General features: G+C 41.0%; 1 protein-coding gene across 4 annotated transcripts in view; it reads right to left on the reverse strand.

The window, feature by feature from the left end:
- Positions 1-1,860: 1,860 nt before the first annotated feature.
- The window catches only part of Ndc1 (NDC1 transmembrane nucleoporin), a 49,796-nt gene continuing 31,309 nt past the window's right edge, over positions 1,861-20,347 (reverse strand). For 3 of the 4 annotated variants that reach the window (XM_027402379.2, XM_027402378.2, XM_027402377.2), the window contains 2 exons: positions 7,381-7,541; positions 1,861-4,273 (listed from right to left, as the gene is read on the reverse strand). In XM_027402379.2, the coding sequence (XP_027258180.1) occupies positions 4,210-4,273; positions 7,381-7,541 (225 nt within the window). In that variant the 3' untranslated portion in view covers positions 1,861-4,209. Of the gene's footprint in view, positions 4,274-7,380; positions 7,542-17,591; positions 18,996-20,347 lie in introns of those variants that run through there. The other variant, XM_035439733.1, reaches the window with a different exon arrangement.

Genomic DNA, 20,347 nt, shown 5'->3' on the forward strand with positions numbered 1-20,347 from the left:
GGCGCTAGATGCCATCTATACTTTGGCTCACTGACACTTTCTGTGCCTTGAGGATAAACTTTCCTGTCTAGTTTATACTAATTTGGGGATGGAAATTGTAACTAAGAGCGATGATACTATTAGGAAGGAACCAATGGACTATTACCAGTGGATTCAGGGACAAAAGAATAAATCAAGAGTCAACATGGCTTCATTAAGTCATGATCTGTGACTGACAAGCCATCTCCCAATTATTTCTGTCAGTGATATCACATAGGATTTCCAAAACCACTCTACCAGAGGGATCACTCACGAGGAAAACTCAGCAGTATCCAGGGAAAGCTGTGGGTGCAGGACAAACGGAACATGAGACCCAATGGCAAGCAGCAACCACAGTTGTTTGAAACACAGCAGAGTGGGCTAGTACCCCGACACCTAAGGACATTCCATGTTTAAAGATGAAAAGCTCCGGAAGATGAGACTGAATCGTGCCTGAGTTTCAGGATTGCAGATAAAAGTTTACTGAAGGTAGTGATTAAAATCAGAGTAAGAGTAGAGCTTACAGTGTTTGAGAGGAGGCAAATTTGTGCTCAGCTTGATTCAATACCAACTAGGCCCAGCCAGGCAGTGGTGGTGCACACCTTTCATCCCAGTACTTGGGAGGCAGAGGCAGGCGGATGTCTATGAGTTCGAGGCCAGCCTTGATCTATAGAACGAGTTCCAGGACAGGTTCCAAAGCTACCAAGAAACCCTGTCTTGGTGGGTGTGGGGGTGGGGATACCAACTAGGCCCAAAAGGAGAATGACCAAACATTCAGTGAGGGAGGGTGGGGAGTGGGTAAGGGATCACACTGAAATAAATGGATTATGTGGGAAGGTTAAAGAAGATTGTTCTAAAGAACCGGGGCTGGGAAGTCTAAGAGGCTGGAGGGATGGTTCAGCAGCTTGCTATGCTTCCCGAGGACCTGAGTTCAGTTCCCAGCACCTTAGTTAGATAGCTCACTGACACCTGTAGCACCAGCTCCTGGGGTCCAGGGCCCTCTTCTGGCCTCCACAGGCCCTTCACACTCATGGCATATACTCACACAAATAAATTTTTTAAAAGTTTGCAAAAAGTGAAAGTCGGGTAAAGGGAAGAAGAATCAGGTCCTACAGGTCTAACAGTCTCATCACTGCTGTGATGGCAAATTCTCACTGGGAGTGGTGGTACATTCCTGTAACCTCAGCTTACTTTTAAGTGATGGGCAGAAGCCAGGCATGAAACACACCTGTATAGAAAGAAGCTGGCACTCAGGAGGCTGAAGCAGGAGGATTACCATGGGTTTGAGGCCAGTCCTGGCCATACAGAAGGCTGTCTTCAAACTAATTAATTAGGCTCTAACACTCATAAACATTGGAATAAACAACTTGCTAAGAGTAGTTGGACTGGTACCTGATGAATGTAGTTAAGGGTTTCAATTGAAAAGACGCTTGAGGGTTGGGAGAGCAAGAGGCGGCCTACTACCCAGCTACCTAGAGGTGAAGTTCAAACTAATTAAGGAAAGCTGACAGACAGAACTGCTAGCTTGGGGAACCCAATCTGTTTAGAAATACTATTTTGGCAAGAAAAGAACACTCTGTTAAGAGACGGCTTTCAGCACCTGCATTCTTTGTTTAGTTTTGGAAGAAAGAGCCAAGACAAAAAAAAAAGAAGGTTTTTAGAATTCAGGCTCTTTGAAATTACTACTAAACGCAGATCACCCAGCAGACCAACTGGCTAAGGGCAAAAGCAGGTTACTCAAAAAGTTAGCCCCTGCCCAGGTTTTATGAGCAACAACTCTGAGGCTAACCTGCGATGGTTTTAAGGAAACACACAGAGAGATTCACAGAGTTCAATGAATAGTCTCAGTTAAGAATTGTCACTTTATTCTACCAATTCAGTATCAATGATATACAAAAGGATATAAACAGATTATCATAAATAGTTATTACTATAGGAAGACACACAAACACTCATGAAGAAATCCAGAACAGGAACCCAGTGACTTCAACATGTCTACTCACCAATTTAAGGTTTATTCTAGAAGTTTCCCACTACTCTGCAAAAGCAGTTTTGTGGCTTTGTATGTCCAATTACTCACAAACACAGGTGCTGATAAAATCACGTTTTGTACTCACAGCCAGAGAAAGGCTTTCAAAGACTCTAATTTTCAGGCCATCACATCAGTAGGCTTGTCAGCAGGACGAAACTTCACCAAAGGAAATGTTTCTCTCCTCTCGGCCGCCCCCAGGTCCTCCTTGGTGCAGGAAGGAAGGTGCCTTTCACGAACACCCACACCCACTAACATAGAATGGAGAAAATGGTTGATCCCTTCCACCTTCCAAATACAATGCAGAGCTAAAGGGAAGGGCAGTGCCTTGCTCCCCACCAGGCAGACACAGTGTAGTCTCTATCTCATACACAGCACACCCATAAATATTCATACTGCTATCAAATACACTTTCACCCAGAGGACGTAAGAATGGCAAGAACCTAAGATGAACCAGACATTTCATAGATGTAAGTCGAAGTTTAAAGGAATCGCCTTCTTCTGTGAGTTACATGCCACAGTTCTTTATGGAAACAAAAGATTAAGGGCTTGTCTCCTGAAATGTTTCAGTCAGAGGCAACCAGGGAATATAAAAAGCTTATGGCTTTAATTCACAGAACACAACAGTTCTCCATTATCTAGCCATGCTTCTCTTGTCATCCGTAAGAAACTGACACACTGGAAATCCAACTTTCACACTGAAAAAGGGTCAAGTCAACTTAGCACACAAGCTAGACGGGGCACTTAAAAGACCCAAAACTTGACAATTGGGGAATTGTCCCAAAAGGACACTCTTAAAGCTAGCAGGCTTCATTTATAATTTGCCCTGTGTTGCTTGAAGGGGTGATAGGTTTTGGAGCTAAAATACACTACCAAAAGACATAATACATCAATGAGGCCAACAAAGGTTAGGCATACACATCACATTTAAGATTCATATACAATACTTGAAAGGAAATCTTTTGGGGACACTAGAGGGAAAGATAACAGGAAAGGATTTATGAAGGAGGATTTGGTCCAAAGCTAGTCCAATGAATATCTACCAGCAGGACCTCCAATGTTTCATCTCCAAAGAAATGATCTAATAAGTCATAAAATGACCACATGTACATTTGGGACATACACGCTCCTGAGTACAGTGAGCCCTCAGACATCCTGTCTTTGCTCAGCACTTGATGACTATGTGTTTCTGGCTCTAAGGATTGTCCTATTATATTTTAATTAGCCAGTTAACACAGCTGAGGCTGCTCCCTGTGTGAAGACAGACTAGATTCACAACATAATTTGATCTGGTAAAGACAAACAGTAGGGGAATAGGAAGCTTCCAAGGTCTTCTTACAAAACCTTTTCTCTCATTTGAAAACCTCTGCCAATCGCTTAATGTTGCTTCAAACAGAAAGCAAAACTGGCTGGGAAATGTCCATATTCTCATCGGTTACTAGCATAATACAAAATGAATTCATAGATGTTGCTCAATTATTTCTCAAAAACCAAATGTGAATGTTTAATCGAGTAACTTAAGAACTCAATTTTTCCACATTCCTTTATATAGAGTTAGCATCTGTAAATTGAGACTCTTTTTGGACAATCATGCAAATTTAATTTGTCCCTGGAAACAAAAACACAACCTAACAGATTAACAAAATATGTCCTGTAGACAATATTTTTACTGTGAATTTTTCTCCACTGTTACCATTTTTATCCTTTAGTAAACAAACTAATCTTAAGTTTATGTATTTTGAGTTTACAAAGAGCTAAACTCTTAAAGTGATTAGGAAGACAGTATCAAGTCACCCTACTTTAACTTCTGAGCTGGCTCCACTCTTTTCAAAAGTAAATTCTAAAAAAATTGTGAGTAATTATTATCAAGTTATATGAGCGAGAGACAGTTCGGCTGCCATAGATGCTCCTGTAAAGCTGAATAAAGATTTTATTATACCACACACACAAAAAGCATTTGGTACAGAAAAGGCAGTTTTCGGTTATTCTGCTGAGAATTTCTTTCCATGATTTCTCCCATTAAAGTATAGTTTTCAAAGCAAGCACCACGACAAAGGAAGCATCTAATTAGTCCATTTTCTTCTGATCCAAGAATGCTGAACACTCACTGTCCCATCTGTAGTTGTATCAGCAGGGTAATGAACACAGTTTATATTACTCAACTACTCTTTGAACTCCAAGAACTGTTGAAGTCTTTTCTGATGTTCTGCAGATGCTTGCACAGCACTAAATGAAACATAAATGCAAAGCATAAGCTTTATTTTACATTAAGCATATTAAGTGAACCACAGAGCGCAGAGTCAATATTTTTCAAAACAATTAAAAATGAATAGAAATCTTCACTTATTTAGTACTTCTGAAAAAGCTGGATGAAAACCCTTTTCAATCTAATGAAGGCAAGGGCTCGCATTGGGCAATGGCATGTTTCTACCTTCTGAAAGACCAGAGCAAATTCAGAATGACAAGTGCAGGCATCGCTCTAACCTGCTCTACCATGGAACCTGCTGTGCAGAGTTCCAAGCCCTGCAGTAGATTTTCTGGATTTTATTATTTTATTCAAACCAGATTCAAACATTATCTTTGAATTGTAGAGTATTTGAATTGCCTTTAATATAAAATCCTTTAAACTAAAATGTTTGGTTAAAACACAATAGATTCCATTAATCGTTTTCAAAGGTAACAGCTTGGTGGCTTGGATTTATTTCTCCCTTTGAACATACACTATGCTATGGATGGGGACTCAGTTCTCCCTCCACTCTCCATCACAAAAGCACATTATCTTGGCACAAAGCAGGCAAATATACCCTACAACTAGTCCACAACTTCTTTGTAAACGTTTGAACAAAAATTGAATATAACAAAAATGTTGGGTTTTTTCTATTTTTTTGTTTTGTTTTGTTTGAGACAGAGTTTGTCTGTTACAGCCCTGGCTGTCCTGGAACTCACACTGTACAGCAGGCTGGCCTTGAAGTCAGAGATCCACCTGCCTCTGCCTCATAAGTGCTGGGATTAAAGCTGCGTGCCACCACACCCAGAGATTTTCAAGTTCTTAATTAACAACAGAATCACCATTGAATGATAAAATAGCTGAAGAACACCCTTTTCAGTACCACAGAAGTCTTGTTTTAATGTCTTCGCTACAGAATATCCTACAATGCCTCTTCATCATCTCTGCTTCCTGACCCCACAAAGAAACCTCTAATGGAGCCACTTCACTGTGAAACACGGCACCCAGGAAGGTGCTCACGTGGTGGCTGTCGCTAACCAACCACCATCTTGCCCCATAACTCTCCAGTAGCAGATAGAGAATTGCTCTAAGCTCTGCCACTCAAGTACATTTTGATGTTATAAGCTAGAAGTAAACCAAATTTGCCTAGTTATGAGCCACTGGAGCTGGCTATGGTGGTTCACATCTGTTACCCCTGTACTCAGGAGGCAGAGGCAGGTGGATCTCTGAGTTCAAGGCTGGTCTGGTCTACATGGCAAGCTCCAGGGCAGCCAGGGCTACATAGAGAGACCCTGTGACAAAAAAAACCAAAGAGTTTACCTCATCTGTACCTGGTTCTCAGAGTGGAGCACTGGATGAATAATTAGATATTACACAGGGATAACACATATTGTATGATGGGCTTTACATAGATGGACAATTCCATTTTTTTCTCTATCAACACCAAGCAAAACAAAGTGGGAGCCTAAATACCATCTACAGGTTCAGAGCTTGGGGACCACATGGCTCACTGGTTAAGAGTGCAGCTAGAACCAGAGTTAGCAAGATCTGGTCTGAATGCTGGCTCTATAACTGACTACCTGTATGACCTGACCCTGGCTAAGCTGCTTCAGTAACTTCCCCACAACCACAGACAGCAATCCTGTAGCCAAACAGAAACCCAGAGCTAAGACTCTTCCGAGTGTACCACTCTGTTCTGACTCTGCTCTTCGGTGCTAGTGACATAAAATATGGCTTTCCTCAGAGGAAGGAGAAAGGCAGAACCTCATTCTCATAACCTTCAATTTGCCATCTGTCTACCTTTCTTAGCTAAAAAAAAATCCTTATTTGTACCCCCATGCTCTGTGCTTTTTGCTGTCAGTAGACACCCACATATACTCTTGATTGATCATTCTGTATCAATGAGTGATTTTGAGCACATCTTCTATGCCAGTTCATATCCTAGAGGCAGACTAGTGCTGTAAATGGAAAGAGGACAGATTTTGTTTGTTTGTTTGAGACAGGGTTTCCCTGTGTAGCCCTAGCTGGCCTTGCACTCAGAAATCCACCTGCCTCTGCCTCTCGAGTGCTGGATTAAAAGAGTGTCACCACCACCTGAAAGGCCTGAGAGGACAGAATTTTTAAGAGCAAGCATGACCTCCTTTCAGGTTCACATTCTAACATGAATGTACTACCAGACAAGATTTAACTGTTCTATGCCTGTGCTGACACACCTGTGTAATTAGGATAACCCCTGCCCTCACAAAATGGTTGAGAAAAACAAAAAGCTACAATCCATGGCCATCATATTAGATAGCACAGGTTTAGACGTTAATACATGATTTTTGTTTGCTTTTAAACAGTTAAGTAAATGTCTCAATGATACAGGACCATTTGGTTACAGAACCAAAGTGTGCCGGGAATATTTGCTATTGCCACTGCCCTGTACTGTGGACAAAAGCAGGCATACACAGTACTCTGTTACTGGCTGCATTAAAAAAAGGCAGAACAGTCTCTCATGCCTTCTAGAACTCATTCTAATTACAATAAACACAGCTTAGTTAGGAAACCAGTATCCTTCATCCTGTCCAGCTAGAGCATTTCATGAGAGCAAAGCAGTAAACATCAATGAAACTAAATATAAACAGGCCTGGCACTTGTGGTTTCTCTCTGGTTCAGTTTCTGAAGGTGTTGTGATCTGCCTGTATTTTTCCAGCATGATTCACAAAGCGCCAAAGCCTCATTTATGGAATATTCTGCTCACCCAAGTACCCAAGTCTCAGTTTCTTGACCAAAATGTAAAAAGAGAATTATTTTTAATATGCTTTTCTGAAAGGGCAGTCAGGACTTTTTTTCCTCCTTTAAGGATCTTTTGGTAACTTAAATATATCACAATTATATATATCATATTTGCTGCTCTTACAACTTTCTGTCTTTGGAAGAAATCCCCAAAGACAGTCATAAACAGAAATTTTAAATATAAATACTAAGTCCATATGTAAGCTCTACTCACAGAGAACCATCAAGGACCTATAAGAAAGTTTTCAATCCATAAACCTTCTCATACCCAGCTCTCAAGAGGACTCCTGAGATAGGCCATCAATGTGGATCAGATGGGTAAACTTACTTCAGATGTTCACCAAACGTGGTGGCTATGCGGTAGATAGCAGTTTTCAGAGAGGCCCTGAAGGCAAATCTTAATGTTTTGTAGGATGAGTCCATAAGGCTTCCTGAAATCCGGGGTGGTTTACTAGAAGCATGAGGCAGCTTAAAATACTTGTCAACAGCCTAGATCAGGAAGAAAGAAAACTCATTAGTTCAGATTATCCTGAAAGCCAGGGTAGGCGAGGCCTGAGACATCTCAGTGGGTAGAGGTATTTGCTGCAAAGCTGTGTGACCTAGGTTCACTGGAGTTCAATCCCCAGGACCCACAAAGGAGAAAAATGACTCCTTCAAGTTGTCCACTGACTTCCTCATGCATGTCCACACACACAAAATAAATGTAAAAACAATTTTTTTTAAACCAAATTTTAAAAAGTCAAGTCAGAGACAAGCATTGGTGGTGCATGCCTTTAATCCCAGTGCTCTGGAGGCAGAAAGAGGCAGACCTTTGTAAGTTTGAAGCCAGCCTGGTCTGCAGAGTGAGTTCTAACACAGCCAGGGCTACACAAGAGACCATCTTGAAAAACAAAAACAAACAAACAAAAAAGTCAAGCCAGTCTAACAAATTTTCATTATAGTTATCTATAATGTACACATCTACAATGTCATATGTGTTCTTAGTGAATCAGTCTCCAGGACCCAGCGAAGCCCCAAGATGCCACACTCTGCTTATCACTGGCGACAGGGGAACATCTTCTATCCTGACCGCAGCAGAAAGGACCAGAACTTTAATCTTTACTAAAGAAAGGCTTCACTAAACTGCTTTTCTCTTTCTTTTTAATTCCACATTAGGTTTTACAGTTCTAGAGGATGGGTGCCAGGGAGCAGCAGTAGATGGGACAAGAGACAGCATACACAGTGAAACTGATTTTATGTATAGTTGATAGAGTTAAGAAATGAAAGCTTAGTCTTTGAAAGGTCAAGAGCAAATATAGTTTTTAAAATTTATTTTATTTTATGTGCATTGGTATTTTGCCTGCATGTGAGGGTGTCAGATACTAGAGTCAGAGTTGTGAGCTGCATTTGGATGCTGGGAATTGAACCCAGTCCCCTGGAAGAGAGAGCAGTGCTCTTAACCACTGAACCATCTCTCCAGCACCAAATACCACGATTTTAAAATAGCACAGCTATTACAGTAAGAGGAGAGAGAAGCAAAGACAAAGGGTGGCGAGTGTTCAGGGAGGAGAAATATGTCACATCCACTGTATTCACAGCCACAGATACAATCACCAGGGGCGAAATTACCCCAGCCATTGTGTTTTGAATTTCAGGAGACCTTGTACATCATCTTGTTCTTTCTTATTTTAGCTCCCTATTTTTGCTCAAGGACATAATATACCCATTTCTTTGGATTTTGATGATAGTTCTTTTGTTTTTCATACTGTCTTTCCTTTGCTTCCTTTGGTCTCTATCAGCCATATTAAAGTCCTTCCTCAGAAAGCCAGTGATGCTTGGCTCCTGACTGCAAGTGGAACTTCCCAAGGAGCTGACTAAAGCTTCCTGGAGCTGACAGGGTTCCTGGAAGGTAATCAGCATGAACTCTGAGGTGAACTCTACACTCAGTCACTAGACATCTTTGTCTCTATATCACCCCAGAACAGTCATCTACTATCCTTGTGTGAAGGGCGGGGCCCCAGTGTTCAGTGAAACTCATCTTGTGCAGTCCCCACACTGCCAGCCCACCTAGGACCCGCCTCTGGGATCTGTTCAATGTATCAACATCTGCTTTCCAGCTTCACAGGCTGTGCTGCTATTCATTCTGCCCGCTTATGGGCTCATGTATTTAACAATCCTTTACCATACACCAGAATTTTGGAAAAGGAACAAAATTCGATGCATATGGTGAGTATGCCATGGCAACTTCAAGTCCAATCACTTGTTCTTTCACAATGATCACTCATTAGCGATATTACCTAAGAATGGGCATAGCTGAAATACTTTAGGCAGCATGGGAGGTAGTGTTCAGAGAAACACTTGAGCAATAATAAATAACACTGAGTCATAATGGAGAGGTTATTCTCGTTGTAATTTTCCCCCCACACTTGATTTCATACTGTTATACCAAGAAAACAGCCGTCATTCTTTACTACGTGGATTCACTGATCTCGTGACTTTTATAGTCTAGTTACATCACCTCCTGGATTCCTTCCCTAGCACCACACAACCACATGCATATACATACGGACATGCGCGCGCGTGCGCGCGCATGCGCGCGCGCACACACACACACACACACACACACAGCCTTTAGCACACTGACAGAATGACATGATAATGTAGAATATCTGGAAATGTAAGTCAGAATATAAAGATAGCAAACTCAAGTTTTATCCAGTATTTTACAGCTTTAGTCTAAAAGCAACAACAATCCAGGGTCTTATTTTGCATCTTGGCTGATCTGGAACTTGCTGTGTAGATCACGTAGATCCAACTCCTTCTGCTTATTGTTTGCTGATATTAAAAGCCTGGGCTAACACACCAATGTTCAATTCCCAGCACCCACAAAGCAGCTCACAACCTCCAGTTCCAGAGGAACTAATACCCTCTTTGGGTTTCTGCAGGCACCAAGCATGCAAATGCTGTACAGACATACACGCAGGCAAACACCCATACACACAGAATAATTTTTTAATAAATAACATGGGTTCTCAGGATTTGAACCAGGTCCATGTGGTTACACGGCCAGTGCTTCACCCACTGAACCATCTCCCAGACCTGTCTGTTATTTTGGAGAGTGGGTCTTTCTATGTATGCTTCTGAAGCTAGTCTGTAGCTAATGTGCAGGACTGATTGGCCTCAAGCCAGCATTTCTCCTGCCTCGGCTGCCCAAGTGGTAACATTACAGGCATGTGCCACCACGCCTGATTTCTAACTCTTCTAAGATCAGTGTCACCACAAACATTAGATTTCAGAGCCATGCTCCAAAGTCAACAACCACTCGTCAGACACAGATGCTGAGAATTTGAAATGTGGCAGCACTGAATTGAGGTAAGCTGTACAGTGAGAGACACACGAGATTTCCAAAGACAGTGTGAAGAAAACACAAAGTACCCGCCAGACAGCTGTGGCAAACATTTGTAATCCCAACACTCAGGAGGTAGACACACATAGATCTCTGTGAGCTCAAAGCCAGCCTGGTCTGCAAATCGAGTTCCAGGACAGCCAGAGCTGTTACACAGAGAAATTCTATCTGGAAAAACCAAAACCAAAATCAAACAAACAATAAAAAAACAAACCACAAAACAATTTTACTCTGATCACAATAAAATGACTGTGCTAACTAAAATAAATTAACACTAATTTGCATTATTAACAACTACATTCTGTTAAGGTAACTTTTACAAAGATGAGCTATTGTTGCCTGAGTCTGCACTATTCTGGTTTGTCTAAGTAACTGTTATGGTAGAGGGGCATTATCCTTTGTCACTGTCAGTGGAAGATTTTTATTGCTACTTTTCAGGAAAGAAGGAAGGAAGGAAGGAAGGGAGGGAGGGAGGGAAGAAGGAAGGAAGGAAGGAAGGAAGGAAGGAAGGAAGGAAGGAAGGAAGGAAGGACGAATGAACTGGAGTTATAGACAGTTGTGGTGAGCTGTGGGTGCTGGGAACTAAACCCAGGTCTTCTGGAAGAGCAGACAGTGCTTATAACTGAGCCATCTCTCCAGCACCAAATTACTTTATTATTAATAATCATTTTCCCCATGTCTAGTAAAAGACTAATAAAACAGAAGAATGTTAAAATCTTATGATTTCAAGAAACATTATATAAGAAGTTTGGGCACATGTTTGTAGTTATTTATTCATAAAGGTTCCATTGAGTGTAGTTGGTAAGTTCTTTAGCTGAGTGTGCCCATGCGTGCACTTAGTCCATCATGTGGGAGGCAGGGCACACATAGCAAGTTTCAGCACAACCAGGATCACAGGGGAGACCCTGTCTCACAAACAAAGACCCAAATTTTTAAAGTTTTAGATGTGTATGAGTGCTTTGCCTGCTTGTATATACGAGCACCATGTGTGGCTTGTTGCCCATGTCAGCATTGGAGCACCTAGAACTGGGGTAACAAGTGATTGTGAGCTGCTATGCTGGTGCTGAGAACCAACTTTGTCTTCCGATCCTCTCCAAGAACAGCTAGTGTTTTTAATTGTTGAGCCACCTCCCTAGCCATCTACAGAGAAATTACAACCATTGGCTTTTCTTACTTTAACTGCCTTATCCCCAAATCTGAAGTTAAAACAAAACAGCCTGAAAACTAAAAACTTTTACAGCTCCTTTGGTGGCAAAAACTGACCTGAACTTCCCTCATCTGGCAGAAAAACCTGACCTGAGCTGACACAGGTTATTTATAGACCTCTTCTCCTCACCCCACCCACAACACGTGTTCAGCTACTTCATGGGAGAAAAATACTCACTTTCCTTCTTAGGGGATCTGCCTCAGATACTATAAGGAATGTAACATAGTATGTTTAAGTCCAAAATGGTACACTTAAAAGAATTTTTAGAAGCTGGAGAGATGACCAGGGTTTGATTTCCAAAACCAACACAGCAGCTCACAACTGTCTGGAACTCAGGCTCCAAGAGATTCTACACCCTCATATAGAAATACATTCAGGTACCGGGCGTTGGTGGTACACGCCTTTAATTCCAGCACTCAGGAGGCAGAGGCAGGCGGATCTCTGTGAGTTTGAGGCCAGCCTGGTCTCCAGATCGAGTGCCAGGATAGGCTCGAAAGCTACACAGAGAAATCCTGTCTCAAAAAACCAAAAAAAAAAAAAAAAAAGTAATACATGCAGGCAAAACACCAATACACATAAAATAAAAATAAATCAACTAAAAAAAGAATTATCTGAATTCTAAAATATATGATGTGGTTTAGGATGCCAGAGTATCTTAAACCTGTATTCTATCTACAGGAAGCCAAACTAGATTTTACTTTTAACAAGTTCTTTTCTTTTAAATAATTAAGTTAAAAGGAATGATTTAAATACGAAATAGATTAAACATTCAAGTGACTAAGTAGGGCTAGTACAATGAAAGTATGTGGTGGGGAGCAACTAGGCTCAGCACAGGCAACTGTGGTTTACAACAACCCATGCATTTACTACCTGTAGTTAGAACTAAAACACTCATCAGCTGAGACCTGCACAAGCATCCACTGAGCACTTCTCTGGGAACTGTACTTGGTTCTTGCTCTCCACTCAGATGACGTAATGAGGGTCACACACAACTATCAAGTATCTCTGAAGAAGAAGAATGAGCAGTGATAGCCAGCACAACACACTGATGGACAAAATGCCCTCGGAGAAAAATTAAACACTGCTTACACTTTGGGCTTACAGAGAGGCTGCTATTATGAAAGTAACTGCCCACTTATATTTCCACACAGTTGTACGTGAGCAAAAGTGAAATAAAGACAATCAGAAGTGTCTTTAGACACTGCTAAATGTCTCCAAGATGACAAAATGCCCATGGCTGAAAAGCACTCTCAATACTGGTAACTTGGCTAAAATAAGTGACTACAATTACTGTGTGCCTGCAACTGAGGTAAGCACTTCAAAAGTATTATCTCAAATAACAATCTGCTAAAGCAGCCACACATGACAAGCTTTGCTCATATTAACAGTATCTGCTACTTACCATATGTTCAACCCCTAAATAAACCACTCTAGACCCTTTATAGTTATTTCTGATAATCCTTATAATTCTGTAAGGTACAGAATTATGAATATCCCAATCTAAAATTTTAAAGTCCAAAATGTTTTGAAATCTGAAGTACTCTAAAATGGATTTGGGGATATTTCAAATTAGGGACCCTCAACCACTAAAGTCTACCCAAATATTCTCAAATCTGAAAAACCTCATAATCTCAAGCATGCACTTCTGTGCATGTGTGCCAGAAGTCAAGCTCAGCCACTGTCTACCTTGTTTTATGAGAAGGGCCTCTCACCTGGGCTGGGGCTCAGTGACTAGATAGGCTGATCACTGTCTCTGGGACTGTAAACCACCATCGGCTTTTCTGTGGTTGCTGAGAACAAGCTCACATCTTCATGCTTGTGTGAGAAGCACTTTACTGATTGAGCTATTTCCCCTAACTCCAGGATCCGAAACCCTTTCAGCACCAAGCATTTCAGGGTGACAGCTGACATGTATTTCCACTTATGATCTCAGAAAGCAGAGCTGAATTATTTTTCTGTCCACTCAGAAAGCAGTGAAGCCTGGATATGAATGTGGAGCTGTCCTGTTGGGTCTCCTAGACTGCTTGCTTATAACACTACCAAAAGGTCTTGGGAACTTAGGAGAAAATGTTTCTTCTAATCTGAAAGCTTTTTACATATAGAGAGTTCTGTCCAACAACACAGGAGTGACAATAGCGCAGTACTAAGAATAAACATTTACCAACCACTTAGGAGAGGTCAAGAGACTTGACCACACCTCCACTCCTCCTGAGGCAGGAACCACTCAAATCACACAGAGATATATTGGTCATATAATGTATCCTTTTATACATTTCACAATTTCTAACACTGGTTTATTTATAGCTTCTAATTACTGGAATCTTGTCTTTGGTTTGGTTTTTTTCAAGACAAGAGTTTTCTGTGTAGCTTATTGTCCTGGAACTCACTCTGTAGACTAGGCTGGTCCAAAACTCAGAGATCCCCCTGCTTCCCGAGTGCTGGGATTAAAGGTATGCTCTACCACTACCCGGCTAATTAATGGAATTGTAAATGCAAAGAAAGACAGCAGATTTTTTCCAATAAAACCCAACTATGTTTGACTCCAGAGCTGACACTCTGGCACTTATCTTAAGAAAGGAAGTAAAGAAATTCACACCTTTGCCAAGCCCTCGAGGGAATCTGATATGTATACTGCTTAGGACTTGGGGTCCAAAAGCCTGGTTGCCAATTCTGACTCAACCACTTATTGGATAAGATCTTTTTTAATAAATCATAGCAATATGTAGCCTTTCAAGAGAAATTCAGTACTGTAAAACAACTTCCCAAGTTGCTACAAACATTTTTATAAAGCATCTCTTTTGCAGTATTACAACACACAAGTTAGATCAAACCACATAGATATGTACCCTGATTGTAGGGTACTGGTGAAAACTCTGGGCCTTTATGAAGACCAATTTCCATTGTCAACCTTATTGAGAATCACCTAGGTGACACACTTCTGTGAGTGTGTGTGTGTTGGGGAGTAGGGGGACCCTGAGGTTTAACGGAGGATCACTTGCTTTGAATGTGGGTAGCACCATCCCAGGCACCCAGTGATGTTCAGACTAAATAAAGAAGACACAGCAACTGACAAATGGTTGGTATAATGGACAAACCTGCTCCCACCATCACAGGTCTTCTTTGCCATGATAAACTGTATGCCTCTGAACCCAAGCAATACCTTTCTCCCTAAGGTGACATTTGTCAGGTAGTCACAGTGATGAGAAAATTAACTAATAGACCTTAAAACTTAAAGCTCTGGCCTGCAAGAATATTTCTTCTCCACCTTTACTTTCTTTCAACTTCTTTATCTTGAAAGAAGCTATTGGCCACTTCAAATCCCCTTCTATACTTCATTTCCAAAATTAGGTTAGGGCCAGCAAGATGGCTTGCTGAGTTAAGTACTTGCTATCAACCTTGCTGACCTGAATTTGAATCCTGGGACCTACATATGTTAGCAGAAAATCAATTCCTGCACATTGTCTTCTGACCTACATCATACAGGCACACATGCACAAACACACATGCACAAATGTAAGACCCCACAATCTTAGTTTAGAATCATTTGCTATGTTCTGTCATCTTCCTGCATTTCTTTCTAGGCATTGAATCCTTATAATGGTAACTAGATTTTTTGGGGGTTTTTTGTTTTGTTTTGTTTTTTTGTTTTTGGGGGGTTTTTTTGTTTGTTTGTTTTTTTGTTTGTTTGTTTGTTTTTTTGTTTTTTCGAGGCAAGGTTTCTCTGTGTAGTCCTGACTGTCCTGGAACTTACTCTGTAGACCAGGCTGGCCTTGAACTTATAGAGATCTGCCTGCCTCTGCCTCCTGAGTGCTGGGATTAAAGGTGTACACCACCGTAATTAGCTCTTGGTGTGGCTCTGTTCTAGCCTGCAGGTTCCTGTTAGAAAAGAATGTCTGTTTCCCACTGTATGTCATTCCATGGTAACTCCTGGATAGTTAAGTATCTGTTGGGTAAATGGATCTGGGAATGAGATAAATTTCAATGTTCCATGATCAAAATCTAACTTGCAGATAAAGAGAAAAAAAATACAAGAGGACTGACCTCCTATATCAAGGTGACATTTCAGAATGAGGCTCTCTGAGACTGTTGATGTACAGTGCCCTCCAAATGAACAGGGTCTAGAGGCTGATGGTGTGGATGGCCACACAGCGTGAAGGAATCCAGCCTATGCCACACAACTATCCACTCCACCTTCTCCCCTGCTACTGGGGAATGTAGCCCAGGGCTTTGCCTTTGAGCATACTAGGCAAGTGCTCTATCACTGAGCTAATCCTCAGACCTCTTGGTACTCTTATTTTGAGATAGGATCTCATTAAGTTTCCCAGGCCAATCTTGAATTCATTTTATAGTCTAGATTGATGGGGGATGTTCTTCTGTATATGTTTCTCTTATTGGCTGATGAATAAAACAGTTTGGCCAATAGCCAGGCAGGAAGGATAGACAGGGCTACAGGAGGGAGTGAGGAGAGACAGGGAGGCCACAGAGACACCATGTAGCCAAGGAAGGAGTAACAGGTCCGGACCCTTCTCCGGTAAGATAAGACCATGTGGAAATACTCAGATTAATAGAAACAGGTTAAAAATTAAAAGAGAGCTAGCCAATAAGAAGCCCTAGCCATCTTTTTATAATTAATATAGCGTCTATGTGTTTATTTGGGTAAAAGCGGCAGCGGGACCAGGCTGGAAAGAAACTCCAGAAACATTAGGTGAGCAAATAAGTTGCGATTCTCCTATCTCATCCTCCCAAAGAACTGAGATTTTATGCCTGCACCATTAGATCTAACTTGACCAAAAAGAAGAAAGAAGAGAGGAGAAGGAGAAGAAAAAAAAATTTAAAGATAGAGTGTCACTATGTAGTCTTAGCTATCCTGGAACTCAATATATAGACCAGGCTGCCCTTGAAATCATAGATCCACCTGCCTCTGCCTCCAGAGTGCTGGAATTAAAAATGTGCACCACCATGCCTGGCCTATAAGTAATTTAATGGGGGTATTTTAATATATATATATATATATATATATATATATATATATATCTGTAAAAAATTTTTATAATTAAAAAAAGTCATCTTGGCCCACAACTTTTTACCTCTAAGTACCTAGAAGTAAAGACAACAACAAAAATGACTGAATTTCAACAAGATGACAGTTGTTCCCTACCCACTGGTGACAAATTATCATGAATTCTGTAATGCTCTCAAATGAATTTCTATTTTAACTAACCAAAACAGCATACAAAAACCTCTGGGGAACAGCTGAATATCTGTAACTTATTCAGATGTGTATGAACTTGTGAGTCACTTGATGTGACCTAGAAGGATGGAGTGGCCACCACCAGAACCTACCTCTGGATACCCATCTCTCCACTCTTTGTCCTCTGAATAGCTTGAAGGGTTAGAGCCTCCCCATCCTTTTCATTTAGCCTTTAATGGTTCACAACTAAATGACTGATGTTATTATACTGAGAAGTTGAAAAACAAAATCAGAATAGTGCCACATAAACGACCCTTAGTAACAGCCAGAAGCTGATATTATGTAATTTGCCTTAATTATGGAGACCCTTAGAAGTTACCCTCTTCATTATGAGCAACTATTCCTTCAAGAAACATAAAACCAAAGACATAAAATAGAACTAACATTATATTCACACAACATTTCTGTGTCCTCAAAGTAAAGGGGCAGTCATTATCGTCAGTCCACTGCATCAGATTGCCACTCAATTCAAAACCCTGACTTATGCAAATCAACAAGCAGTTTAATAAACACCCGTCACTTGCCAGTTATCACATGCTAGGAGTAAGAAAATGAAACAAAAATAAATCCCTGCCTTTATGCTGACTAATTTGAGTCTTGACATGGGAATTACAAAGCAGAGCTATAAAAAATAAGAAAGCATGTATGTAAGAAAGTAAGTCACACTATAAGATTAATTACTAATACGTAGCCACATAATGTCAGGATATCTTTATTAGGTAAATGCCTAACTTACAGAGTTCCCTAGCCAACTGGCAGGAAAACAGAGCAAGACAAAGAAGCAGGAAAAAGAGAGGCTATCATGTGCGTTCCCTAACCCTTCAAACTTCTCCCACTTCACCCTGACATCACCTGGACCACACCCTGACAGGCGTGGTCAGGCACAGCTGTAGCCAGACATTAGGAGGCATGGTTACGGTATCTCCCTACATCACGCTTGAAGGGAAATGTTTTAATCTACAGTAGCTTTAAAGCCTGTGTCTAGAGTCAAAATGAGAGGGAGCTCAGGGAAGAGGCTGAAGTAACAATTCTGGGCAGGAATGTCCGAAAAAATCAGAGTTGGGAACAAGGAACAAAGAAGGGATGGGTAGCAGATAGAGAATTTTGTGGGTGTGGAGAGGGACTTTAAAACGCAAAGATAAAGGATCTAGCACTAAAGCAGCTGAAGAACCACACTAGCCTGGAGAAGGAAAGACCAGCTAAGGAGGAAACTAGAAGGCAGCGTGAGGGCAAGGAACCAGAAAAAGAGGGCTATAAAGCAAAAGCACAAGGGGACTGTGCTTGGAGCAAGGGCTCTTACCTTAAGCTTTACTAGATAAACTACATATTACTTTCCCAAAGCTCTGAATTAAAATTCAGCATTGGCTTTAATTAGGAATAGGGACATCAAATCACAGTAACTTGCAGTTTCTGTATTAAAGATGTCACCTCATCTTCACATCTGTTACTGCTGTTGCAGTTATCTTAACATACCATTCATCTTATTACTTATTAATGAAACAATCAGAAAGCACATAATACTATAGCATAAACTCGTATCTTGGTAATTACAACTCAATACAACTCATTTCCTTTTAACCCTAGGACTTTTAACAACATTAAGGGACTGCTCAGATGGTACAGCAGGCAGAAGTGTTTGAGTGCAGGCCTGAGTGTGTCCGTGATTACAACAAAAGGCTGTCTGTGATACAACACTCACAAAGGAAGGGATCTTAATTCTTACAAATGAAGTGTCAGCTCCCTGGTCCTATTCTTTGTCTCTCTGACTCAACTGCACAGGCCTCTTGCCTCTTTCTGTTCTGCCCTTCAAAAGTATTTTCCATCTCAACTCCTTTGTTTTCAAGGAAAGGACTGACTCTTACAAATCTGGAAATTTTATCCTCCCACCCAAAGGTATGAGTAACTGCAATCCATATAAGTAGACTGATTTCTTTCTAGTAAACTCTGAAGAAGTAGGAAGTCCGACAGTGGGGGAGGTATGAACAGAGTAACTGCAGAGTACTGTGAGGGCAGTGAGATCTCTGTGCAGTCAGTAAGATCATCTAGCTCACTTGTAGCAGCATCAGTCACTCAATTTCAAGGGGTTCCAGTTGGCACTTTCTAAGGAAATTAAACAAATATTAAGATTCATTGCATAGTTAAAGTTAAGTACTGTACCAAGAATCTTATACATATCTCTCTCTCTCTCTCTCTCTCTCTCTCTCTCTCTCTCTCTCTCTCTCTCTCTCTCTCTCTCTCTCTCTCACACACACACACACACACACACACACACACACACACACACACACACACACAAAGTTGAACATAACATACTATAGATCATAAGCCAAAAAGTTTCAAGGATAGAATCATTCTCTCAAGAATCCTATATGGGAGAAAACCAAATCCCAGGACATGATGGTAGACAAGGTCGAGAAGGATGAGGGATGAGGGATGTGAATTGCTGCTCTTCTTGAGGCTTGCAGTTAGCCTAGGTTCAAGTCCTAGCTCTGCCTACTCTGAGGTTTGTGTATAAACTCCGATGTACACTACTGTACCAGTGTGCCTCCCTCATCTATAATCAGAGAATCGTTTGCTTCACAAGACAGAAATAAAGATGTTCTGAGGACAGAAAACATGCCGAGTCTCAGTTGCCCCTGTTGTATATTTAGGCAATGCTGGGCTGGGAGTGGGTGGTACATAACTATAATCCCAGCCTTGGATGGCAAAGGCAGGAGGATTAGGACTTTATTGGACCACACGGGTTACCTTAATGAGACCCTATCACAAAAGCCCCCAAAATAAAAACAACTCAAAGAGAATCTTCAAAGCAACAATAATAAAAAGAGGGGGGAGGAAATCACTGGTTTTATTAAGACTTAAGTGGTAATATGAACTAACTTTTAAACAACTGAACTGTGGAGCAAGCTTTTTTCTCCTTTCCTAAAAGATTCCCCAGACTGAAAGATGCAACAAGTGTTACTCCTCAGAGCCAGCTCAGTATCTCCTACAAAGAGCCTATTTCACCCAAACACTATTTCTAAATGTCCAAGCTCTTTGTTTATACTTCCCATGGCCACAATAACAAAAGGTAGAGTAAAACAAATCATTTAAATTAAGAAAGGAAGGGCTAGGCATGATGGCACTTGTCATTAATCCCAGCACTGAGGAGGCAGACAGGCAGATCTCTTATGACTTACAGGCTCCAGTATTACATAGTGATACCCTGTCTCAAAACAAAAACAAAACAAAAAATGTAAACTAGGAAAAAAAAAAGAAAAGAAAGGAAGGAAAAAAAAGAAAGGAAACCTGCAGGGCTTGGGGATGTACATCTTTAGTCCCAGATCTCAGAAGCAAAGTTTGAAGCCAGCAAGTTCAAGACTACACAGTGAGACCTTTTCTAAAAATGAAAAGGATAGGAAAAAGAAGTAAGGAAGGAAAAGAGAGAGCCTGTTGGAAAGCAGGAAGTATGT

This window comes from Cricetulus griseus, chromosome 2 (genome assembly GCF_003668045.3).
Source record: "Cricetulus griseus strain 17A/GY chromosome 2, alternate assembly CriGri-PICRH-1.0, whole genome shotgun sequence".
Taxonomy (NCBI): Eukaryota; Metazoa; Chordata; class Mammalia; order Rodentia; family Cricetidae; genus Cricetulus; species Cricetulus griseus.